We start from the raw sequence: 26,986 nt of genomic DNA on the forward strand, positions 1-26,986 counted from the left end.
CCTGGAATGATGAGAAACCCCAGACTAAGACATAAAAAGTTGGGGAGTATTGGTGGTATTAGTTAGGGAGTAAGTATCAAATGTAAGAAATTCCATTTGTTTCTCATGAGCTAGAACTCTGGTCATAGACTGCCATGTACAATATGTAAGAAAATCACTTCTCTTGTAATGAAATTCCAACACAACTCCTTTGATTTCTGGTCTGTTCATTTTTCTTTCACATTGGAAAATGGAGATCATGAAGTCTAAAAGCAAGTTTGTAAGTGCTGTATTTTCCTGTAATGCAGAAGCAAATTGTGTAGTTACTGGTTTAGAGAAAATGCTTCTTTTAGTGTAGAGCAGTTCTGGTACTTGGGGAACTTATTATGTAGATGAGCAACAGAAGTGAATAAATGCTTTATAATCAGCAAAACTAAATATTTATGAAATGTTCTTTTTTTTTTTTGCACTCTTTTTGTGTGTTAATCTATCTCCCAAGAAAATAAAAACTAAGATTCCTAGGCGAACTACCTTAACCTAAGAGAAGGAGAGTAGAAGAATATATCTTAATTTGTACAAATGACACTTTGTTTTGCCAGGTATTTATTTTAGAAATGGGATTTTACTTATAATTTAGAATATTAATTGGCTTAATTAGTGGATATGAATGCTACTTTTATTTTGAAAAGCATTTAAGCTATTAATTTAACTGCAATTAAGATAAATGTAACTTTTGACAGATATATTGAACAGAGTCAACCTCAGCTCATCACGAAGGGGGATACAGAATGGTGCACCCAGTAGAGGTACTTTATTGTCCTAATATGGTAATTAAAAACAAAAAATCCACAACACTTATGAGACATCTGACTGCAAAATTATATAAAGATAACTTTGGAATCCTTTGCAACAGGTACAGTTACTACATTCAAGCCTGACAGCCATTATGTGACACCTGCCTCCAGCCCCAGTGCCATGCCTGTTTCATCAGTCTTTCAGTCTGTATCCAGACCTACAACTAGCTCTGTAGCAGTTCAGCCATTGTCTGTACCAGTGAATGTTTCAGGAACTTCACAAACACTGCAGAGACCAGTTGCTGGATGTTTATCAACACAGCAGATGCCTGGGTCAAGTTCTGGAATATCACAGCCTGTTAACAGACCTGTAACCATTCCAGTGACAACACAGCCAGTATCAAGAAATACCACGGTTCCTGTAGTGGCTCAACCTGTCTCCAGGCCGGTGACTACCGTGACAGCACAGCCTGTAATACTCAATCAGGTAAATTTTTATTCCCTTAAACTGTGAACTACTTGGCTGCGATTACTTTTGAATAAATCGACAAGGAACATACTGACTCAATCGAGTAATTTGAAGACCTGGACTAGATTATAGACTAGCATTATATAAACATAAAGATTCTGGGACCATAACCTTGCACTGGTGAATTAAAATACATATTTGAAAATACTGATCTGCGAGACTCAAAGGTGATAGCTTTAGTAACAATGCAATTACATTAAATTAAAATCTTAGGCATAAGAGAGACCAGTACTGTTTAGGTTATTTTAGTTTTGTGTGGAGAAGTGATGGAAATTCTCATTCTCTAAATTTTGCAGATTTCTCTGCTCAGAGATGGATCCTCTGTATCGATAAATTAATTTCACTTTTAAATAGCTTGCATTTGGTGTTTCATTTTGTGGTTTTCCCACCTGATTTTTATAGTGCCTTTCTTGGGATTTTTGCTGCTTAAGAGAATGCTGTAGTGATAGCTCCTTAGGTGTTTTTGCTTTTCGGTTCATGTGGCAGTTGTAGTGAAACAGTAGTATGGTAAGGAGGGCTTAAGCAACCAAAAGTTGCAGGGTCAGTAGATAATTCAGCAGCATACTTGTGTTGTTTGCAAAGCCTGAGGGAATTATGCACGTAGATCATGTATAATAGATCTTCCCAGATTGCCACAGAACCTCAGAATGATAACTTTAGGGAGTCAAGTTAGATGCTGGATTTGTTGCCTTAGCCATGGGACATTTGTGACAGAGAAAGAATGAAGATTAAAATTTCATATTGGTATGAGGAAAACTATGATGTGATACCTTTATTGGAAATAATTTAAGCTGATACTGTTTAGACGGTGTGCCTATAATATTAGCTGCTACTCTCAGGTTAAAATGAAGCCTGTCAGTAGGCACCAGCTTCACCATCAATGCAAATATACACACCTGTGGTTGTTCCAGCTGCCAGTCTTTTGGTATAAATAAAAATCATGCAGCCTAGTGTATTCTGCACTTGCTGAACAGGGGAATCAGTCTGAATGAACATAGTTAATAAGGCCCTTAAAACATGAGAATTAGGTGGCATTCTTAAAGACTTGTGGCTAAATCATTGCCGATGAGGGTTGTATTTTAAGAAAAACAATGCAATGTAATCATTGCCTGTCAGCTGAGTAGCTGAATATCTGGCAGATTAATTAGTGAAGAACTCTTCCAATTTTGAGTCTTCAGCAGTTGATTGAGAGTTTGCAGAGAGAAATTGTATATATGTCTAGTGAAGTGGGTTAGCTAAATCAGTCTGTCACTGTGTCTAAGAAGGCCTAAAAATGATACAATCAAAAGTCTGGATATCAATAGGATATCTAGGTTACCTCTGGAGTCCTCTTAAATCTCTTTATAAAGCAGGACAGACTAATACAGAAAGGTCTGCTATTTGACATGATGTATACACGTATTTCAAGTCTGTGATTTTTATCTGTATAAATGTTTACTTATGACATAGTATGCTTTATTAAATCAATCAAAGGAGTGCTAGAACGTCTTGCAGAATCTTTACTGCAAAAGCAAGCCCCCCTCCTTTACTTCCTTCACACATACATGGTCATGGTTTTGTTCTAATAGATAAAACTGGTAGTGGCCTCTACATTGTTTTTATAAGAAAGCCTTAAATAGACCTACGAAAGCTGAACTTCTCCAAATGGTACATGTAAACTGGACGTAACTCATCAAGATATTGATTTCTCATTCATTGAGTTTACTTTGAACAGCAACGTCACAGATGAGACTTTAGTTAAATTTTATAGTCTTACTTTGCCGAAATCTGCAGGTTGTTTTTGTTTCCTGGCAGAGTAGAGTAACACCTATTTGAAAAAGTTGCAGTCTGAAATACAACTTTTAAGGTATGCAGCATGGAAAAGGATCTCTAACCATGTATTAGTCAGTTCTGTCTATTCCCAGTTAGACTGATATGCTTTAGAAAGTAATGCATCCTTTTCTGGGATATCCATTGCATACATATTCTGTGGTCACTTAAAATTTCCGCTGTTGAAATTATCATATGCTAAATGGTTTCTTTACAGTGATGACATTTTGATCATGGCTTTTATGCTTAATTTTTTCAAGTTATCCTAAACGTAACATCCTATTCTTCGGAAGTTAAGAAATTCTTGAGTACCTTTAGGAACGCTTTTCTGGGATTTTTTTACCTTGCTTAAGATATGCCGAAAGTGAATCTTCCATCTCTTCAACATAACTTTTCTAGATTCAGAATTGTATTTCCAGTTTCAGCCTTATGTAGAATAATGTTTTCTTGGTTTTATATTGTTCCTGCCACTTGATTATGTTATACTTTTTATGGGAAAAGAGGCTTGTTCAGTGTGCGCTTTTTTTTTAGGGAGGTATTATAGTTCAGCTTCTTAGGCAAAGTTCTGTGATTTTTAGTATCACTCCTGCCACATTATATCATTTGCTGTTCTTAGTGTCATATGTATACTACCTGTATTTTGGTTCATGTCCTTGGTTTGAGTTGTCTTCATTCAAGAGCTCCTTAGGTTTTTAAATTTTTTTTTTCCTCCCTTTATCTAGTCTTTATTTTACTTGGAGCCACTGTTTTATGTTGATAGTTTGCTGCCATGGGCTGAGACATTTTTGTTCGTACATTTTCTGTTTCTTCCCAACTTGATTCTTCCTAAGTGGCAAGGGCTTCAAACAAGTTTTTCTGGAAAGTGTTTGATGTTTGGGTCTTCAGCTTCCAGATGTTGAAACTTACCTCTGAAATTAAAATACCATGATGTGAAGATGACTGTGAGGTATGACTAGACACTGTGGCACAGGACCCCTTTTTACTTGAACATCCTTCAGAGTGCCTTTATGTTCTTAATATGGTGCAGTATTTTTTAATCTCAGGATGTGAAGTTTTTTTCTGTGAGAACTGATTGCTTTTGATCACCAAATGGATTGAAACACCTTCCTCAATTTCACAACATGTAGGTCTATAATTTACTTTTTCTTGATGTTTGGTATTCCAGTTTTATCATTGAAATGTCCCTTTCCAATCACAGGCTTGATTCACTAACTTCCTGTAAAAGTCTAGTTTTCATGTTCTTGTCACTGCAGTGCATTAATGAAGTTCCAGAAATTGAGTTGCACTTGGCTTCAGTCATACTGTTTACAGTAATTCTAATTGTCAGAGCTACTGATGTTGTATGGGATAGAATAGGACTATCCTCTTTTTTAAAGAAAAAAATTGTTCTTAGCGGTGAGGATTTTCTGTAATTCAGTACTCAAAATGCTCTCCAATAAGCCCCAGCCAATTCTGTCAATATCTATCCCCTACTTAAGAGGCACTTTGCTCAGTCTGAGTGTGATTCAGGTTCCAGTTGTTCCTAGTTAATTTTGGGAGAGGAAAGGTCCGATATAACGGATTGTAATTTCTCTGTGTGGATTTGCTTACCAATTATCATGTAGGTTTTCAGTTAGGAAATCTAGGATGCACAGTATGAACCCAGCGTTTTCACTGTTCTCTTGGAAAACTGAGTTGTGGTGGATTGTTTTTCTTCTTCACTTGAGCGCTGGGAACTTAACTTATAAAGGTGTTGGGTTTTGTCTTTCTGTGTGTGAGAGTACCTGTACATGTTAGATTTTTTTATTGATATGGTAAAGCTGTTTTGTTTTGTCTTTAAAACATTTTTGCTTTCTAAAGCATAGGAAGGTATTGGGTTTTTCTGTATGTAAAATGACAGAGCCAAATTGCATGAAAAGAACTGTAAACAGAAAAGGACGTTTTGAAAGTTATGAGACTTTGAATTTCCAGTCTGTTTTTAGTTTTTGGCTTGCCAGATATGTTTAGTATATACTAGGGAGTATACACAGTTAAAATGTTAGTAGCACTTAAACAAATTACAGAATAGTAGGAGAAGCAGATTTTTTGTGTAGCTATTGTATTGGTCATATTTCAAATGTAAGTGGTGTGCATAGTCCCTCACCACTAAGAGCCTACTACAGGCTGACCACCTGAGGGTTAGTTGTGCTTGAAGTGGGGTTTGCAGGCTAAGCTGCTTTGCTAGCAACTTCACTGGCTAGCCTGAAACCATTGTGGCCACGGTAACACCTGGTCTGTTGCGACTGCAGCTTATATAGCCATTACTCATTACAAATAGAACCGAGAAATTTCATAGCTGTTTCCACAACTACTCTGAACATTTATGTTTAATTTGGTTAGGTTGCATTAGGTTACTCATCAAGAGGCATCCTAAAATAGATTATCATACCTGTATGTGTACTTGTGCACTTCTTTAGGCTTCTTGCCATCAAGTTTTGTCAACCTGGTGGTATTTTAAAATGTGGTAACTTCCACAGGGATGTTTTCAAATAAGTAGCACAATTGTGAATGGGATGCATTTTGTGAGATTGATCTTTTCAGCAAAAAAGATTTTGGCCTTTGTCTTATGCATAGACAAAGTCTGTGTATGTGTATTGGGTGATTTTTTTTTTTAAGGAAAATAGAGCTACTATTGTCAAGTTTTTTTGTTTCACAGTACATCTTGATGAAGTGTAACCAACTAAATTATTTCAGAGTAGAAAGATCAAGTGTCAATATTTTGCCGTTCATACCTTAATGTTGAAATTAAACCTAACTCTATTATCTTAATTCCTTATTGTTGAAAACGTTCCATGTTCCAGATTGATTGTGTTAGGATGAATGGCCTATTAAGATGTGAGCAGTATTGATGAATCTTGGAAAGCGTGTTTCTCCTACATCACCCCCCAACCTTGAATATCTGTAAAGACAACTAAATTTCATGTTTCTTTTCCCTCCACGTGTTACCTATTGAGTGATCAGTGAAGGTGTTCAGTTTTTACAGTTTTCAGTGTTGGAGCCAAGAAACGTGGACTATTTAATTTTATAGGTTTTGTGTAGTACTAAAGGGTAAACATTTTAAACCAAAGGGTAGAAGGATACCTGTACTTGGAGATGCTCAAAACTTAATGTAACAAGGCGCTGAGAAACATGAACCAATTTTTAGGTTAGCTGTGCTTTGAAAAGAGGGTTTGATTTATATTATTTCCAGAAGTCCTTAAGAAATTACATAAAAGAAAAAAACACCTTAGTGATACCATGAATGAGTGCCATTCCCAGCCAATGTGCTGTAAATACACTTTTACTTTCATTGAAGTTTGACCATTTAGTAGAATATGATTCATTTAATATCATCTTGCTTTGAGAAGCTTCTGCTTGCTGCAAGTTTGTGTTACTTTTGAGTTCTGTTTTTTGATCTTTTAAATGCAGCTAGCTGTTAAGTGAGAGTAACAGGCAAATTAATGCCTGAGTTTGGGTTGAAGGAAGAAAGAGTTTTTTGAAAAACAATTCAAGTATAATTTGAAACATCATCAGCCTTTTGAACAAAAGCAGTTAGAATTAGCAAGTTAAACAGGTTTAGTAGTATTTCATAAAATGGACTTTCCCAGGTCTTACGGTTGTTTTTGCTATTCTGATATACAGCTGTGAATAAATTAACAACCACTGATAAGAGTTGCAAACTTATTCAAGTGTCAAAATAAACTATTTTGGGGAGATTGTAATTAACTTGATTTACTGCTGACTAAAAAGTACTTATAAAAGTACTTATGAGTACTTTTAAGCAATCATGTTTTTAAAATAAACCCTTTGAAGCCTGCAAGTAAAAAAAATGTTAAACCTCAAATTTCTTTTCCCTCTTGAAAATATCTTATTAGGATTATATTATGGATTCTCCACCAGCTGCACCAGATAATACATCTGGTATACTGTTTGGTGTGAGACAGAACTCGGGAGTTCCACAGTACCAGACTGGGCCAGCAGTGAATGTAACAGGTGGGTATAACTGTAGTAGTTGATAAGAGAAAGAAACAGCCTAATGTCATTTAACTGTAGTGCAGATCTTTGGGTTCTAACTTTAAATAGGATTTCTAGAAATTAGCATAGCTACTCTTTTCTTCCCCCTGTACGTAAAACTGTATAATGTTTAATGAAGTAAACTTTAGAGCCTTGTGTTGTCAGACTTTGCTTTGTAGGACATTAGACTGACTGTAATATCAACCGATGTCATCTTATAATGCTCATTTAGATGGAAAAAGTATTGCCAGATCCACTGTAATTTTTTTGACTGCTAAAGGCTCATTGTCAGTATGTCCAACACTCTTTGATTAGCATGAATAGGAATGACTGTTAGGAAGAGAGGGACTGTGAACAGTACCAGAAGAACTTCTGAGTCTGCTGAGTGGATTCCCTGTGATGATGATCTTGGTTTTCTGTCTGCTGTATATAGGAATTGGAATAAATGGGATCAAGAGGATCCTGTCTGAATAGGAGGGGAAGGGAAAGAATATGTAGTTTGACAACTGATTTTTTTTTTTAACTAGCTAAATTGTGTTTCAGCAGAAACTCTTTAATCTACTTTAAAACAACAAAAAAGCACCTTTTTATGTCACAGCAGATGAAGTAGATTTGAAGCATGCAGTGTATTCAAAATTAAACAGGCTGTAACTTGGGACTTCCCTTCTCTTTTGTGAAGGGTTGCACTTTTGTAATAACTGACCAGAATCCTGTCATTCAGTCTATAAGTTACAGATGACAATCACTTCTGATTCTTCTATGAGGTAACACGTTATGTACAATGAATGGCCTAACCGGTCATACTAACAAGTTCTGTAGAATAGAATGATTGCTAGTTTATTCTGCTTAATGTGATGATTTTGCATCTCTAGTTTGGCATTCACTCAAGACACTTAACAATGAAAGGTTGGTAGTGTATTTCCTTGTACGTGTCGAACTATTCTGTGATCTCATTCTTGTCTTACTGGGTTAAATAGCTTTTTTGTAAAGTAAGGAAAAGGTTTTATTTTGTGCAAATGGTTCAGTATTCTAGCCCTTGTTCTCCAAAGAACAGGTATTAAAATTTAATTCTCTGTGGGTTTTGGTTTTTTATTTTTATTTAGGAGACCTGCTTGCATATTTAAAAATTACTTGTATTAGTCTCTTATCAAGAAAAATGAAATACTTAAAAACATCAAAGATTGTAATTCAAAGTGTCTTAAATATACCATACTGAGTCTGTATTTATTTTTGTAAGATGGCAATAGGATTTAGAAATTTAAAGTTTTATAATTGTGGGTTGAAACATGTATATCTTTATGGTACATTTCACTTCACAACAAGGAAGTGTCTGCATATTTTGTGGTTTGGCTTGCATGGTGAGGTCACGTAATACGCTTATGTTCATGTTGTTCGTATGTGCCGATGCCTACTTGCCTGTGTTGGTGCTATGCTTCTCATTCATGTGCAGCACTGTGGGCACAAGACATTCTGGAATGTGGTATTTAAAAGCAGAATTCTTTTGGGAACTGGCCTGTGATACTCTGCAGGACAATTTAACTTCTGTACATGGATCATTAAAGACACTTTTTTTAGCTGAATATAGCATAAATATTTATTTCTGAGGTCTTAAGCAGGGAACTGACAAGGTGCTAACCAACTGTTTCGTTAGGTTGCTAAATAGGTGGTAGCGTTAAGTTAAACAGCATTGATGACTCTTGTGTGCAGGTTGGACGGGCACTGGAGATGTATGTAAACCTGTAGCTTGCTTTCTGAGACTGTTTTGGGATCATCGTCCCACAAATTTTACCCACTTGGAGGAACCAGAAAATGCCACAACCAATAAAGGAACTGTTCTGTGGTATTTAGGAGTTGACTGGACTGTATATGTGTGTTCATAGCACTAGATTAATGGGAGATGTTGGCGAGTGACAAGGCACTAGAAGACTGAAACAATTTGGCTTTCATGTCCTTATTCTGTTAATTTGATCTCACTGTTACCACAGTACATTTGATGCTTTTATTCTAGGTTAGCATTTCTACTGTCTTTTGCTATCATTCATAAAATCAGACCCAGCCAGCACAGACGCATATAGCTGTGTTAAGGATTTTACAGTAGTGTTGTAATGTGTATTTAGAGAGTGTCAGCAAGGTGATACTGCATCCAGTATACTTTGCTCTTTCTTGCAATCGTTTTAGATACTGTATGTAACAATACTGCATGTATGACTGTAGCCGACTGTTTTGTAATAGCTACAAAATATTTACGAAATATTCACTAGTAGTGTGAATTGAAGCTAATAGACTCCTGAGTGGCCTGAAAACTAAACTAAGAATTGTTTGGCTGCTGCTTTGCTCTCTTGAGTACCTGGAGTCTCTGACAGTTTCAGCTGTATCATCTGCTGGGTAGAAGATTGAACAAACTAGTCTGGAACACGGGTGATCCAAGGAATTCTTGTGTCCGCACACCAGTTGTGGGAGGTACTTTGATGAAACAAGGAATCAATCTGATTTATACCAGCTAGATATTAAATAATACTTGGAATTGGTTTATTTTTCAAAATAGGCTTTACATTTTTTAAAAATGAACAAACAACAGAATTCAAATGCAAACCTATGTATATTCTTGTAGAATTATTATAACTTTTCGGAAAGAGGGAATTTGTTAGATCAGAGTCGTATAAACCAAGTTAAGAATGCTCATCTCTAAATATATAAGATAGTCTTCAAATTTTTTGTCATAGATGTGTTGAGCTTTTTTAAATTTATTAGCAGTTTAGTTAACGTCTAAATCAGGTTTTCTACAGTAAAATAGAACAGTGAAGATTCTTGTACATCAGTCAGACCTTCTGTATTTTCCCTGGCCCTCATTGCACAACTACACATAATTAAATATATAGCAGCAGTTCCTGCTCTAGGTTGATGGCCTGATGCTTGAATAGTCTTAGTGATACAGAAGAATGCTACAGCCATACCAGCTCTATGGAAGCCTTTGCTGATCAAGACGCATATGTGAATGTAACCAGCTCATATACCTAACAGTGCAAATATAAGTAAATTTTAAAACCATAGAAAGTAGTAGTATCTAATGAATAACCTGCTTTTTTTTGTGAATGTGTTAATTACCTTATGCAAACAATACATAGAGTGAGACATTTGAGTTTAATATATTCGTTTATGTCAGAAAGAAGGAAAAGCGTGCTGTGAAGGAAAACGTTGGGATGATTAAATACATACATAACAAATGAATTATGTTTTCCTGTATATGAGGCATAGTGTGGTAAATTCTCCAAAATGCTCAAATACCAGCATTCCCTGCTGGGATTCTTTGCCTCTGTGGATTGAATGGGGAGACCATTTGCCAGGTGTAGATAGCTACCACTGAGTAAACACAACTTGGGGATGGGAGGGTGTTGTTTTGTTTCTTCCCAGAAGCTTGAATAATTTTGTGACACAAGTTATCTCTGCTTGTCAAAAAGACTTTTAAAGATACTAATTCAGTTTCTTATTACACCCAAAGAAATCATTGGAGAAGCCATACCATTAGAAGGGGAATATGCAAGTATGTCCTTAGTTCAGATCATTGTGTCTGGAACTACAGCCTGGTCCTTATCATACGCTATGATAATCTTAAGCCTAGTTTCAGTTTGTGATTTTTGAGAGATTTACAAGGCCTGTGCTGGTACTTAAAAGAGTTCTCAGAGCTGTGCTTTTTCAGGTCTGTTTGAGGACTGATATCTGTATTGAGATTACATCATCAAGGGTAATCTTACAGTGACAGAGGCATGGGTTTCAGGACAAGATGGAGCCAAATATTGATGAGCATGTTAATCAGGCACCAAACCTCTGAATTTCCAATTTATTTTTTAGTTCTCTTTTTAGAAAAAAACCTGCAAACAGTAAGTGAATCAACTCTTCTTTCAGAAGAGAGCAAATAATGTGCTGTGATTCATTTTGCATACAAAATGAAGTCTCAAATGTTTTACAAAGCTAAATATCAAACTAAACCAGCATTAACATAGGACCAGAAAAAAGGAGAGATGTTTTTCATCACAAAGGCAGAGGCTGTTCCAAATAGTGGACATAGCAGAAACCAGCTGCTTAGCTTAACTTTATTACTGTGAACTCACTTTGTCTCAGATTAGTGTGGGTCAAGATGTGAAAAGTAGGCCAAATAAATTCAGGTGGTCATAGTATGATTTACTGGGGCTGTATGTCTTTGCATTTACCCTTTCCTTCTCCACTGGCCTTAGAATATTCAGTCTGAGTTGGATATTGTTTTCTTAACTTCTGTATGGCTTATTATTGTAGGGAAATCCTAACTTCTTTATGTAGACTTGTCCATCCTTTAAAGTATAGGTATCAGTAATGTGTTCGTAATATGCTATGGAAAAAACTGAGGTTCTTTAATTTAAACCACTGTAGGTCTGAATGAGAGTGGTTTTGTATCTAAGCGTCCTGCTACTTCTGAAGGCAACAGTGTAACTCCAAAAAAGGCCAAGCATAATGAGGTTGGTGCTGGAAGCAATTCAGCTGTTTCACCTACAGTTAACTCTCCAACAGTAACACCATCACAAAATGTATCTTCAAAAGGTAGGGTAGATCACATGGTCTAGCTGTCAATCCATGCATCTGTTTCATGGAAAAAGCTAGCACTCTTGTAATGTTTAAGTTGATCAGTGTTATTAATGCTATTAAGGCAACGTAAATAACTGTTCTTATGCCTTAAAATAAGTAAAACCTTTCTATACAAGGGCTTACCTTGACAAATTAATTACTTATTCAAATTTTAGACCTTTATTGTTTAGTAGGTATGTTTGACTTCGTTATGTCGTTTAGTGGCTGTGAAGACAGATGATCAAAATAAATGCCTCTGACCTCATACTCTTAGTTCAGAATTTCTCTGTCAAAGAACTGAATAGAGAGTTGAAACTTTAAAAAAAACCAGCCAGCCAGAAAATCAAGGCTGAAAGACTTGTGTGACTGCTGAATTTATCAACTAATTCTGATTGGATAAAAGGAAGAAAAAAAAAATCATCGTAGGAATGTCAGGCAAGGCAGCAAGGACTTGGATTGTGGAATCTCCATCCTTGGAGATATTTGGAAGTTGACTGCACACAGCTCTGAGCATCCTGATAAGATTGGACTTGCTTTGAGTGGGAGGTTGGACAAAAACACCTCTACAGGGCCAACCTAAATTATTCTGTAATTCTGTACTTCAACTAACTATTGCAAAGTGTGTTTTGCAGTTTTCCCCTTTCTTTTGCAGCAGCATTTTTGATACAGTTTAAAATAGTAGTGGGAAGGGAGGAGGGGGATTTAAGTTTCAAAGAGGATGTTGTCTGAAAGACCTTTCCCTCTACAAGGAGAGGTGATCGAGCTGTTTCAGCATATAAATAATCAGGTGCGTTTTCCTCCTGAGTCAAAAGGTGTTTTCCAGCTGATTGTAATAGATGAGGATTTATTCTTGACTTTGAAATATTTCCAACTACATACTCTCTCCTATTATGTTAAAATGAGGAGCCCACCTACAGTGTGATTCTGTTGTTTGAAATCATTTGCTATTTGGGTTTTTTGCATGTCTTGTTTGCAGCTGATTTGCTATCAGACTTCTCCCCAGCAACTAGAAGTAAGTGGGTATAACATGGAAAATTGCAGCAAAAGATTTTCCTCCACCCTGGGTTGGGTAAAATGGATATTGTGCTGCAGCCTATAATATACAAAAGATAACCAGAGGATCTTACTAAATGCAGCATCAAAGGAGTAGATCATATTCAGTGAGAACCTTGCTGTGATGAGTGTACTTCTAAGTTGTCCCATGCTAGCATAGCAATTTCTAATCTGTCGCAGAATCTGGCACTGAAGCACTGCAGAAGGCTAGATCTTGCCGCAGAACCTGTTTTCTTGCAACTTAGCTTGCGCTTAGCTGTGATGTGTCAAAATGTTTTACAAACCGTAATAGTGAAGACTTGCAGCAGTTTTGTGGTACATCTCTTGCATGGCCATCCACTCATGTGAAAGACTTTCTGCTTAATTAAATTATTCTTAGCAATACTGTTATCTTCAGGGAAAAATACTGTTTGATCCATGTCTACCTCAAGGACTATGCAAGACTATTTTGTGAAAAAATGTACAACACTGTTGCATGGTTTTCTCAACTCATACACTTACTCATTCCCTTGTTATAAGGTTGGATGTATTTGTCTGTTTATTTTTATTACATTTTTTTTCATAGCCCTGGCAGGGACTCTACAGTTGAGATATTCCTCTGGTTACTTAAAACTCTTCCTGTGTTTAACCTGTTCTAAACTACCTACTTAGCATGGAGTCCTCCAGATCTGTGAATGACTTGAGAATGCAAGAGAACTTCATCTGGAAAAGTAGCTCACGCTCTTGATGTTTTTTGGCAGTTTGGAGAAAAATGGCAGCCTGGATTTATTCATTAAAGTTTAAGCTAATGCAAAGCTTTTTTGTTTTTGCTCGTAAGATATTAATTATTTTATGTTGATAACATAAATACTATTTCCTTTCATTACTGGGAGTAATTATTCAGAGGATTTATTCTCCAGATTCTCCAAAGACACCTTTGCTCAACAGGAATGATGCATCTGAATAGGCCTAGGTTCCAACAACTGTCCACAGAGAAATATTCTCATCATTGAGAACCAGACGGTGAAATTCCTTTCCAAAACCGGTTACCTGAACCCTATTGTGATGATGATCAGGTCATGGCATAAAACAAGTTTTACATGTTCATTTGAGAATTAAAGTTCTTAAAACCATCAAAAATCTGTCCTAGCCGGGGGTGGGTGCACAGAATTAATGCTTTGTCTCTATCATGCTACCTTCACCCCCTTCTATTTTTTTTTCCTTATTTGTTGTTAAGCTTTTGTAAAATTTGTTCATAGGTCTATATCAAACAGAACAAATTCACACTCGGTTTGAAAAAAAGGAATGATAGTTAAAAGATGGTTGTAAAACCTTGCTTATGGTCACTACAGCTACATCAGTTGTAATAGTTTTCATTTGAAATAGCATATTTTGCTAGAATAATAAATAACAATAAATCAAGTATTCTGCTTGTGAATTCTCAGTCTTAAAATATTTTCGATTTTACAGGTACAAATGCTGTGTCAAGCACCATTAAAAATGGAGGACCTTTTCCACGAGCTTGTCCGAAGTGCAATATTCATTTCAATCTTATGGATCCTCTAAAAAATCATATGAAGGTAAAACATTTTGGGGCTGGCAAACATTATAAAAAACTGATGTGGACTTCTGCTGGGTTATGAAAGAATGCTATGTTTTCATATAAAGATAGTCTGGCTTCTGGCTACAATCAACCAGAACCCAAATGGTCCATGTCTTACAGTGATGGAGAGGAAGAATGAAATAGGGGAGCTCTAAATCTTTCCACTTTTTGCCTTATTTTTTCCAATTAATTGAGGCATATTTGCTGTGTCTGACTTCTCTCTGCTACAGATGTGACTTCTTGAACCATGGGCCAGATTCAGGTGAATTTGGTAGCTAAAACAGTTTTTAAGCTGAGGGGGAAAAACCTATTTTGTAGTTCATACTTAAACACTGTGAGAAGCAAAGCTTTCAGAAACTAAGCTTCACTTGGTCTGCTTATGAAACTACTTGTTATTATTTCTGGAAACATTGTTTCCTGGAAAATATTTATTATTTGGCAAAGATTCATGCAATTCTCAGGCAAATGTGTTCCATTTCAGGGGGTGGAGAAATGGCTTTGCACTCTATATACCATGAGAATAAGCCATGCAAAAAGGAGTTTGAACTACTGTGTAATAGAAGTTTGTGAGGCTTTGAGTTACTGTTAACACAGATCATTCTGATTTACTGGATTTAAGATACCTTTTAGGTATCTTCAGCTTCAAAACACAATTAAAACCCATACATAACAGTGGAAAAAAAATCAAGTTTTATCTTTCTGTAATTATTATTTACAGAGAATAGCTTTTACACTGAGTGCATCAGCCAAATGAAAGAACTGTTGAAGAAGTGGGCTTACTTAGTGTTCTTTAATTACATTTTTAGTTAAGCTATATGAGATAAATATACTGAGTTACACTTACACAGTAGGAAATGAACTCTTTACTAGCGGGCTTATAGAAAGTAGTCCTGCACAATAAGAACCGTTATTCAGCAGGAGAAAGATTTGTCCTCTGAAACATTCTAATTTTATTCACTGTTGGAAACTTCATAGCATCTTCTGTATGAAGTACTTCATACTTTTTAAATGTTAAGTTTCATGTTGTAGCTACTGGGTTAAGCATTCATTATGTACACATTATTCAGGCTTCTTTATGTCAATGTGTGCTGTGTGACTTAGAATTTCTGAATCTTTCAGTAATGCTGGAAAGAACTTTTGCAGGTTTCAACATATGTCCTCCCCAAAGAAATAAAAGATAAAACTTTTCATTAAGTTCTCAGTAAACATATGCTTGTCAGCAAAATACCTGCATAAAAGCTGCTTTTCTCGTTCTTGTTATTAAGTATAAATGAAGTAGACATTTTTCTAATGAGTAAGGCAACACTAGTATTCTGATTCCTAGCTTAAATTCATCTTACGTGAACCTATGAGAATAATCCCTCTTCACTGTTTATAACGTAGTTTTATTACCTAAACACTGCTTAAAGATCAGTTACTGTTCAAAATCCATATGTGATATGAATAAAGTTGGTGTGTCAGAATTGAGCTTTGCATCTAACTCTAGTGAGCATCTTCAGTTATTAAAATGCTTTTGTCATCGATGCAGTTTGGTAAGAGAGACTGATACCTTTGTCTCTGTCTCTTCTCCTCCCCCTTTCCACCCAGTATTGTTGTCCAGATATGGTAAATAACTTTTTCCTGGGGGCGGCCAAAACAGAATGTTCGAGCACAACAAGCAAGACTGCTGAATCTGAGAAAGGAAAATTGATTATGTTAGTTAACGACTTTTACTATGGGAAACATGAAGGTGATACCCAGCAGGTACAACAGGAGCAGAAGACTCATACGACATTTAAGTGCTTCAGTTGTCTGAAAGTTCTTAAAAATAATATAAGGTATTTGAACTCACTTCCTTAATTGTTTGTTGATCACTTACAGCCCGCATTAAAAATTTATCTCTTTGGAATAGGATTTTTTTTCTTATTGAAAACTGATAATATTGGGTGACTGAACAGAAATTGAATTAACTTTTACTATGCATGTATGGCCATAACTTAATTTTTTTACAGATTAGAGTACAAATTTTAATGGTGTCTCACATAAACTGTAGAGTTTTGATGAGAGCAGTTGTAGGACTTTGGGGTTAGAAAGGGCAACAGAAAGTATTTTACAATTTGCCATCTGGATTGATGGTGATATCAGTAGATGGGAGTGTTAATTCCCTGTAGGGATGCACAGTGACTAATAGTTGGTGCTTTACTTATGTAACATCTGTTATTTTGATGGAATAATTTTACTTCCAAATGCTGCAAAAGAACTTCAGTAAGCTGTTTTAATAAGTAGATGAGTTTGTGTCATTGTTCCTTTGGAAGTTAAGGTCATTGAACTTTTTTTACATGCATTCTTCAAGCAAAGCTGAAGTAGCAGAATATAAAACTGAAAAATGGACTGTGCCTTCAAAGAGCACAGTCTGCAAGTTAAAATGAACAGGTTATGCTAACGCTAGACCCATATTATTGAACAAACCTAAAGTTTCTTGTAATTACAAACATTGAATTTGCTATTAATTATTAAGTATGTGTACATTCTATGTAAAAGTGTCAGTAATTTGCCTTAAGCAACTTGAAAATGTTGTATGATGTTAGACTTTTAAGAGTTTACTCCTATTGATTTTATAGTTTCTTTTAATTATGGCATTTCTTCCCTTGCAATTTATCTTTTTAAGAGCAATAAACAATGTTTGATATGGGCTGAGAGGTTTTTCTGTTTTTCTGTGCATAATACTTTTCAAATAAGCCTCTCTTTGCAGTAGCATGAAAAGTCCATAGAAAGAATAATTTTTTAAAATGAACCCAGTATCTTAATAAATACTTTTTGGGCACTATTGTCTACTCAGCATTATATGTGTAAGCTATTGGTGCTATGGTGCCTATGTGTTCCACAGCAAGTCATTAAAAATGAGCACTTAATTTTTTCTTTGAACTTCTTTGGAGTCCACTTTCAGCCATATTAATTTTTGCTGTAACTTTGTAGCTGTATTCCATAGTTTTATAACTTCAGAATTTTTATTCCAAAGTTTATTTTATACCTGTAACCATTTATAGTGGACAAAATAAATACATAGTACTTCTGTACTTCTAGTGGAAGTTTTCTGGACCTTAATTTAGAATTCATCACAGTAATCCCTGCTTCCTTTAAAAAAAATCTACTGTTGAACACACCATTGAAATAACATTCTGTTAAGGTAATATGCAGTGCTAGTGTCAGTTCCTTTCTTCTGCTTAAATACCTACATACCTTCAGTTTTGTGGGGTGTTTTTGTTTTGTTTTGTTTAAGCAACTGCATGATATTAGAAGCTTGAGCTCAAGATACTATTCTACTTGCTTATTTGCTTTTTCCAATTCCAAGGTCACCACTTTGAGAACTACATTCCTTTTGTAAGTGTGACCTACATTTAATAGTTCCTCTGGCTGTACTGAAATGAAGCACATTCAAAATGGATCAGATTTTGAGGTTTAACAGTAGTGGGTTGTGACCTGTCAGTGTTGTCATGGGTGCCTAGACTTCGCAGCCAGAATAGGTGCATGCTACAGATAGGTGGACGTATTAATGAGTAAAAGGTGGTAACTTGAAGTAGTAACATGCCACCAAGTTTCTCGTGCTCTTCTGATTGTCAGCTGCACAGTGGCATTCTTTGCTAACTGTCCTTCATAATTTAACTTCAGTCCTGAATGCTTTATACAAAGAAAGCTCCTGGAACCCTGCCAGTTTTGAATGGAGGCGGTTTCAGATAAAGCTATAATGTCCTAATTGCAGATATGTTCTTGCTACTTGATAGTTTTCAGCAGAGCCAAAGTTATACTTCCTTCAGAATGTGGCTTTGAGACTCTGGTGGTGGTGAAGCGTGAACTGCTGACATGTTTTGTTGTTGTTGCCTTTGCGAGTTTCCTTTTATTTCAAGGCAAGAATTTTATCTAAACAAACACAAAAATGGAGTAGATTGCTTGGTCTTAGCACATGTTTCAGATATGTTGCATGTTCCTTATAATAGTCAAGATTTCTCTTCAAACTTTGAAAGATGATTTCTGGCATAGTCAGCTTGCTTCAGTTTGCCCCCCCCCCCCCCCCCTTTTTTTTAAACAAATGCTTATTCCTTAGATTTTTTTTTTAAATTGAGAAGTCCTTTCAGAGTACATGTAATGAATCCTGTACATCTTGCATGTGATATGTCAAGTATCGTGACTGTTACAATGTAGGTTTTTGCACCTGTTCACTATTGTTTAAAGGTTTATGAACCACATGAAACACCACTTGGAGCTTGAGAAGCAGAGCAGTGAAAGTTGGGAAAGCCACACCACCTGCCAGCATTGTTACCGTCAGTTTCCCACCCCGTTCCAGCTGCAGTGCCACATTGAAAGTACACACACGCCTTACGAGTCATCTAGTAAGTTGGATTGTATCACATTGAATCTTTTTGTGACCTAAAATTTTTAGATGTTTTCTGACTTTTACTTTGCTGGTTTGTAACTTCAGAATAAAGCTATTGTATTTTAAGAGCAATAATCTTGAGGTTTAATGTGGGAGCTGAGCATTCATTCAATTTCTGTTAGAGCAATGTGTGTGGAAAAAATATTTTTAAAAGCTTTTTTTTTAATTGAAAAAGCTTGTTTTGTTTTAATTGAAAAGTTTTGTTTTAATTGAAAGCTGGACTGCAAGAACTCATGTCATTTAAGAGCCCTACAGTCCTGGCCTCTTGAAATTGTACAGGGAATTTCTTCAGAAGAGTAGAATGATTGTTAGATTGCTTTAATAGATTTATACAGTTCGCATATACATACATATTATAATTTATCTACTTATGACCCCAAACAAATTTTTACTTTTTTCTTATTTTTCCCTTTTTCTAGCAATTTGTAAAATCTGTGAATTATCCTTTGAAACAGAGCAAGTTCTCTTGCAACATATGAAGGACAATCATAAGCCAGGTGAAATGCCGTATGTTTGCCAGGTATTTCAGAGTGACTGTTACGTATTTAGATTACACAACCTCCCTTTGACAGTCTTTACTTTCAATAAACTTTTAACAAGAAAGTCAAACTTCTTGTTTTAGGTATGCAACTACAGATCCTCAGCTTTTTCAGATGTAGAAACACATTTTAGAACAGTTCATGAAAATACAAAACATTTGCTATGCCCATTTTGCCTCAAAGTGATTAAAATTGGAGCACCATATATGCATCATTACATGAGGCATCAGGTAAGCAGATATTTTCAATCCTTAATGCTAGAAAAATGCTAAATATATGTCATGAATCTCGGGGGCGGGGGGGAAGCGTAACTGATTTGTATGGTAGTTACTGGATAAGAATAGTTAATAAAATACGGTAGAATAATTATGACTGCTTCTTTTGAAAAGTCTTTAGGGGAATTTGTTAGACTTTGTTATGTTTTTCTGTGACAGCAGCTCCCTGTTTAAAAAGAAATCTCTGAATATCCTTGAAAGAATATCTCTGCTATTTGGTTTCTTCATTAAGTTGTAGTGATGTGTTCTGCTTTTCTTGAGGTTACTGGCAAAATTTTTACTAGTTGAAGTAGAGAAAAAGATTATGAAGTACTGTTGTCTTGTAACTGGTAACCTGATTCCTCCTCTTAGTAATGATACTGCCTTGCATTTTCAAGTATTTAAATATTCTCTCTTCAATTCCTATGCAGTATCTTGGCTTTGTACAATATTAAGAGTTTGTCCAGTTGATGTTTAGAAACCGGATAACCATTGCTTGAGACAAGCTAGGGTTGGAGATTTGTTTATCATGGCTTTCATGCTTACTGTAGATTGTCTTCCATTTTTCTAAAAGAAAAAAGGAATATACCGTTGCACTAAGTGCAGACTGCAGTTTTTGACATGCAAAGAAAAAATGGATCACAAGACTCAGCATCACCGAACATTTAGGAAACCCAAACAGTTAGAAGGATTGCCTCCTGGAACAAAGGTAAGTGTTCATACAGGAAAATTAGAGGGGGCAAAGGAAAAAAATGTATTGGTGGAGAAAGATGTGGAATAGAAAGAAGTGCTTTTCTCTTTTCCAAAGCAAAGATGATTTTTTTTTTTCCACCTCTAAAAAATACTCCTGTTAAAAGAATTGGCAGGCACAGTTTATGGTTTGGTGATCTGTGCTGTTGCGCTCTGTCCTGTTCTTCAATACATGTATATGCCAGTAGTCCAGTCAGTGCTGTTGCTTTCTTGAGCTGTTGCTTAATTTACCCACTCCCTTTTGTCCTTTCTTGTGCTAGGAGAAAAAGAAATAGTCTGGATGTTGGTCTGAGGGGTCTGCATTGTTTCTTGTGAAAAATTTTCAACTTGTGGAAGGTGGTGGCAAAAAGTCATGTGGACTGCAAGACCTTCTTCTCCATAGACAATATGTGCCTAAAACTGAGTTCACCAGGACTTTTTTAGCTGCAGCATTTGGAGCGGGGGGAACCCGCAATTTTCTGCTAAGTGTTTTATGAAGAAACTTGGGTCCCCTCAGACGACTTAGGCTATCTTTAAATCATTCTTCCATTTCTCAAGAAGAAGCCACTTAGACTAGGATTTTTCTGTAGGTTTCAGGACTTTTTCCTACAGTTTTTTAATGAAATGTGAATATATATGTCCTTTCAGTTGAAAGGAAGAAGAAAATTAACATTTTGATAGCTCTTAGCAGTTAATTTTCTGTAGAATCAGGAAGGGTGAATGGCTGAATTTGATGTTGATTGTGGTGCTTGGCAGAATGTGAAGCACTGATTCTCTAGTCTGTGACAATACCTCAATTTTCTAAAGATTTCAGGGTCTTCATGATCTAATAAAAGCTTAAATTATGTTGAAATTTTGGTGTTAGTAGACCTTGACAGGATGTAGATGATGAGACTGAAGAGCTTGGAACCAGGTTTAGAAGATGAGGTGCTTCTAAACTATGGGTATGGGCAAGAAATATAACTAGGAGTCATGCTGCAAGTGAAAACTGGAGAACCAAATGTAAGGGGAAGACAAGGGGGTGCAATAATGCCAGATGAGAGGTCAGAAACCAGAATTAGTCCTTGGAGGTCTGGGATGAGGAGCAAAAATATCTGAAGGGAGTAGACTGGCTCATCATGAGGTAACAAGACACAGGGCTTTTGTTAAATCCAGGCACTGGTGGGATTGTTTGGTATTCTTCTTAATAGGGCTAATTGGTCTGACCCTTCTGTTTCTTTTCCACAGCTACATTTCTTTTAAGAGACGATGTAGCCAGTTGCAGGTCTGAAAAGAGAGCAGTGTTGTCATGGCTATTTCCACCAAAACAAGAGCTCTAGTCAGCAGTATTTCATCTTTTTCAAAGCAATTGTTACTGAAGAGTGTTTCTTATGCTATGATTTTTGTTCTAAAGTGGCTTAAACTTTGAGACAATTAGAAATGGGAATTTAGCTTAAATATAAATAGAAAAAATTTTAATTTCATACTTGTAGGTGACTATTCGAGCATCTGTTGGATCTCTTCAATCAGGATCATCAGCTACATCTTCTGTTAGTACAAGCACCTCCACGTTTCAGTTATCACCTAAAGTTAAAAATACGACCACTAAAAATCATAACAGATCTAATACAAATAAGTCAAAAGCAAAATCAAAACCAACTACGTCAAAGAAGCAAAATGCATGGACCAACAGCAAAAAAAAAAAAGAAGTTACAAATACAGCATTACATAATCTAAGGTAAAATAGTAGCATTAAAAAATATCTTTATGTATATTTTGAATATAAATAATTGATCATTTTTTGATAACTTCTAATACTGCATTACAGAAGATTTGACACTTCAGTTTTCCAGAAAAAGCAGGAGCATAAACTTTCCACACACTGGTACTGTGATTATAATTCTGAATCTTCACCACATTTTTTTGATGGTAGACTACTTTATGATGGAAGAACAGATGTTCTGGAAACTTTTGTTTTAAATTTAGAATTCTTCTCTGCACAGAGCCACAGACTCTTAAAATACTGACTCATTAGGCAGATTTATGTTTAAAAGTGACCTGTGGAGGGGAATATGTCTGCCTGGGTGTTCTTTGCAAGTTTTCTTAGGGAGTGAAAAGTATTTTCCCCCTTCAATTTTGTAAGAGTTTTATTTGAACCCGTTATTTGAAAGGTTAAGTCTTGTCTGTCCTAGGAGATACCTTAGTTTGGGGAGCTACCAAAAAAAAAAAAAATTTGGTGTTTTATGGAGTAGAATATAATTTCATTGGCTATGATGAGTTAGCAGTTTCCTTTGTCCAAGATTGTAGATGTCTCCTTTCCAATGAGATGCTAACACTCACAGTGTGTAGCTCTCCAAGATGTCCAAAAATGACCAGCAATATTGGGGGAAAGAGCAGGATTACATTCTTGCTTTGTTGATATTTCAAAGCTTGTGGGGAATGTCAGGGGTGACAGGAAAACCAAAGGCTTTGTCTGTGCATCATGGTAGATGAAGCATTTCTTTGAAATCCTTCTCAAGTACATAAAGACAACAGAAGCAGCTGAAGTTGGAGGTTCTCATCTACTGCAGTATCTTGTTTCCAGGAGTGGCCAATAACAGATGCTTACATTAACTGTCACTGTTTAATTAAGGTCATAATTATGATGACATTATAATTCAAGAGAAAATTTTCTTCATCCGTGCTAACATATGATAAGTATTTAACTGACATTTTTACATTCTTCATTTTTTTCCCTAATGTAGGCGAGCTTGCTACTGACTTAAAGCAAAAAGTTTGCAATAGTTATCTCATCTTAAAGTGTTGATATTAACTATTCACTTTTCCATGTTACCATTAGGTATCGTTTGGGAGCTCACAAATGCATTGAGTGTTACTCAGAAATAAAAGATTTTGCAAGCCATTTTCCTGCTTATGTCCACTGTAGCTTATGCAGATACAACACTAGCTGTAGCAAAGCTTATGTGAATCACATGATGAGGTAAGAACTCTTCAAAATTTTTCTTGGGTTATCAAATACTTCCTAAATTCATATAAGGTGTGTTAAATGTTTCTATTAGCTGAATTTTGAACTGGGTCATAGGACTGGCAGGGAAATGTGTATGGCTGGATTTTTACTTCGTAATGAGGGCCTAAACCCCATGTTCTTGTTCTGCAAAATCCAGTGGTTCAGGCAGTGCTCTGTCTTTGCTTCAGAGTTTCTATGGGATCTTCCATAATCATTTCAGCCAGGCTTAACAAATAATGACTAATTGTTGCATGTTTTCTAGGTTTTAGATTGAAAACCTCATCTGATTTTTACAAGTGCTGAATTTATACAGCCACAGCTATTGCTAATGAAATCCATACTCAGAATACCATGTAAAGGATGTCTCAAATAGATTACTCAAGTGGATACTTCTTATACTACTTCTGGTCATCTGTAAAAATAACATCTCATTTTGCAGGAGGTTTTTCACTGATTGTGAAGCAGTGTAGGGTATTAGTGATGACAGCTGTAAAAAAGCCTGTTAAGAAAACAAATGCATTATAGAATTATACTATGCAATAATTAGATACAGATCACATAGCAGTGATGGTAAAACAAAATTTTGAAAACCTACTTGTTAATCCTGTGTCCTGAACAAGCCAAATGTCTTGCAGAAAAATACAGAATGTGGTTGTCTTTTTAATACATGTATGTGTAAAATGTCTTGGCATTTTTGAATGCCAGAATTCTTGAATTTATGACTGAAGTTTTAAATAATTTTTGTGTATGTTTTACATGTTGCCCTATTCATATTAATTTCAATGCTCATGTACGTCCTAGGCTAAAAAAGTTTATATACTTTTATGCATATAACCTATTGGTTGCATGCCTAAAAAAATAATAAAAACTAATGTGCTTAATTCTGATGGTACAAGAGAAAGCTTACTCCAGAAGGGGAGAGGGGAGTCTAAGGTAAACTGTTCCTGCTGTTGCCCATGATGTGGCTATTGTCAAATTCAACCATGCAGTAAAATAGCCAGTCTTTTGTCCTTTGTCTCCTTGATATGCTAATGCCCCCCTACTCTGACCCCTTGCAGCACCTATCATCACCTTTTTTGATGAGTGTAAGGAACAAGAGATGGGGAGGAAGAAGGCTGTCAGAGGGAGGATGTTTCTACAGTAGCAGTCCCCTGTACTCAGCTGCTTGCTTTTTGTTTCATATGGGAGTACAGTGTTGGCACATACTTGACCTGCTTATGAAATAACTTACAGGTTGTCTGAAAATGTGATTTCTCATTTAAAGCCATCACTTCAGGAAGTGAGAGTTCAGCAAAGCTTTGCTACTTTTGTGGAGCACTGTATAGCTACAGTCCTTCAAGAGCTAAACTACTGATGAAAGCAATGTCACTATATTCTTGCAGGATTGTGCTGGTGGAGTTAAGCCTTGCTCCTCCCAAACTTTTTATTTACAAGAGAGCTAGTATTTTAAATTAGAGCTGAGATTCACAAGCCTATAAGCTTTCAGTAATTTAGTGTTTTAGAATAATGCAGGTCAGTAATTGAGCCTTTTGTTTTCATTCCTTGTTATAAACAAATTGCAGTACCATGTACAGCATAGGGGATATGTGGAGTAATGTACTCAAGAAAACCAGTCTAAGTGGTAATGTTTTCTTATATGTAGTTTTCACAGTGCTCGTCAAAGTAAAAGATTTTGGATCTATAAGAAGCATTCAGAAGAGCTACGGTAATTCAGCTTTTTTCAATTACAGATCATTGTTTTTACTTTCTGATAGTGAACTGATTAGTTTAATGAGACTAGAGCCTCTCGAACATCTAGGCTTCTACAATTTAGAGCAGGGAAATGAACATATTAGCTCTTCCACTAGTAGTGTTCTGTTCAGTGATAAATATTTGTTATTTATTAACTTCTTTCATAACTCTGAGCAGTTTTAAAAAATGTTTCTATGTCTTTATTTTCCAATTACTCATAATGTGCAAAATAGGGAGGGGGCAAGGGAAATATACAAACAAAACCCACCAAAATCAAGAAACTCATGCTTTACAGATAAATTTCTGTCTAAAGTGGTGTTCTTTATACTACATCCAGCATGGCGATGCCCTGGTCATTGATAAGGATTTCTAGGTGCTAGTTGCAGTATAAAAAGTAAGAATAAGTTTTGTGAGTTCTCATCTAAGGTTGCAGGAAGTTCTCTTTAATTTTTTTGTAGTCTGTCCAGTTGCTGTAGGCTAAAAACTGTTTTCACAACCATGTTGTATTTATACTTCCTTTCTACTTTCTTTTCTCTAGAGGTGTGACTGTAGTGTGTCTTAACTGTGATTTCCTGACTGATGTTTCTGGCTTAGATAGCATGGCCACACATCTGAGTGAAAGCCACACTCATACTTGTCAAGTTATTATAGAGAAAGGTGAGTACATCTAGTGTCTTTATGTAGTACACATACATAAATACTTACGTGTGGATGTCTCTGTGTTATTGCAGTCTTTTTTTCCAGTTGCATTATCGTTATTTCTATGTACTTGGATTTGAAAGTGAGTACTTCTGTATTTCCACATTTTAAAATATTTTTAATTAAATTCTTTATTTTTATTTTCAGTTTCTGTAGATATCCCAACTGCTGAACAAGTATCTGAGTAAGTTTTTTGTTTTACTGCTGAACGTTTATTTCTGTTAATTTAGTGACAGATGGCCACAATTTGCACTTTGAACTTGGGTTTCTTTTGAGTTTCATAGAATTTGAAATGTATGGATGAACATAAACCTTTATTAATGCTTTTTGCTCTTACCATGTCCGCAATTACAAGAACGATTACCTACTGCAGCCAAAATCAAAACCAGGTTTTTGTTCAGTTTGGCTAAAGAGATGTAAATAATTCTTGCAATATTAGAACTTCTCAATTCTGACTTCTAAATCTAGACATAATCAGATTGTTGCTTCAACTTGCTTTTTTAATACATTTTATTAAATGAGTGTTCTATGTTCTTTACATAATATTAATATGAACACAAAGTGACCTTTATTGAAGTAGGACAAATTGTCTCAGTCTTTTATAAATATTTAGAAAATATTTTCAAAAGCATGTTATTTATGAGACAAAGGTATACTGTTTTCTATTAACTTTTTAATTCTGACTTTCAAAGAAAAATTAATCTGAGAATTTTGGCTTTCAGTTATTTTAAAAGTTTGAAAAAGAAGCAGCAGTATTGTGGAGATTGTGTTGCAGGGTTTGCTTGGATTTTTGGTTTTTTTTAACCTTACAAGAATCAGTGTGCCAAGCCATCCCTGATTATCGTGGAACAGTACCTGAGGCTTTACAGTGTAGCTTGTGAGCCCGCTTATGCCTTAATTGAAGGTTCAGAGGTGTGTCGGTTGAATCAAACATTGGAGTTCTTACTCATTTCAGAACGCAGGAACAAAAATGTCAATTAGACTGCAAAGAAAGATAGTTAAAAAGATGGAAGTAAGTAGTTTAACCTTGATTTAACAACCAGGTGTCATTGAGTCCATCTAGTCTATAGCAGGATTCTAAAAGGGACTCATGCATGATGAGAGTACTTCCAACAGAGCAAGAAGTTCTTAAGCCTCTAAGCATAAATCAGCCTTCACTGAGTTTTGGAAGTATCCCCAATAGGTTATTTCATAACTGTTAAGTATTTTCTTTCTTAGTTTCCTTAAAGTGGCCAGTAAGAGGGAGTACTGGAATGATCTGTCATCTGACCCAAACATAGAAAT

At 35.7% G+C, this 26,986-nt stretch overlaps 1 protein-coding gene across 14 annotated transcripts in view; it reads left to right on the forward strand.

Annotated features, from left to right (window-relative positions):
- The window catches only part of ZNF280D (zinc finger protein 280D), a 50,080-nt gene that overhangs the window by 7,264 nt on the left and 15,830 nt on the right, over nt 1-26,986 (forward strand). For 9 of the 14 annotated variants that reach the window (XR_008578560.1, XR_008578559.1, XR_008578562.1 and 6 more), the window contains exons 3-17: nt 720-785; nt 893-1,260; nt 6,984-7,101; nt 11,527-11,694; nt 14,221-14,330; nt 15,941-16,170; nt 18,563-18,720; nt 19,184-19,284; nt 19,387-19,533; nt 20,132-20,266; nt 21,759-22,003; nt 23,105-23,245; nt 24,915-24,977; nt 25,542-25,660; nt 25,850-25,886. Coding sequence is in view for 10 of the 14 variants with exons in the window: in XM_054836314.1 (XP_054692289.1) it covers nt 720-785; nt 893-1,260; nt 6,984-7,101; nt 11,527-11,694; nt 14,221-14,330; nt 15,941-16,170; nt 18,563-18,720; nt 19,184-19,284; nt 19,387-19,533; nt 20,132-20,266; nt 21,759-22,003; nt 23,105-23,245; nt 24,915-24,977; nt 25,542-25,660; nt 25,850-25,886 (2,206 nt within the window). In the remaining 4 variants the exon portion in view is untranslated. Of the gene's footprint in view, nt 1-719; nt 807-892; nt 1,261-6,983; nt 7,102-11,526; nt 11,695-14,220; nt 14,331-15,940; nt 16,171-18,562; nt 18,721-19,183; nt 19,285-19,386; nt 19,534-20,131; nt 20,267-21,758; nt 22,004-23,104; nt 23,246-24,914; nt 24,978-25,541; nt 25,661-25,849; nt 25,887-26,986 lie in introns of all 14 variants that reach the window. The other 5 variants (XM_054836319.1, XM_054836322.1, XM_054836321.1 and 2 more) reach the window with 4 other exon arrangements.

This window comes from Grus americana, chromosome 10, assembly GCF_028858705.1.
Source record: "Grus americana isolate bGruAme1 chromosome 10, bGruAme1.mat, whole genome shotgun sequence".
NCBI lineage: Eukaryota > Metazoa > Chordata > Aves > Gruiformes > Gruidae > Grus > Grus americana.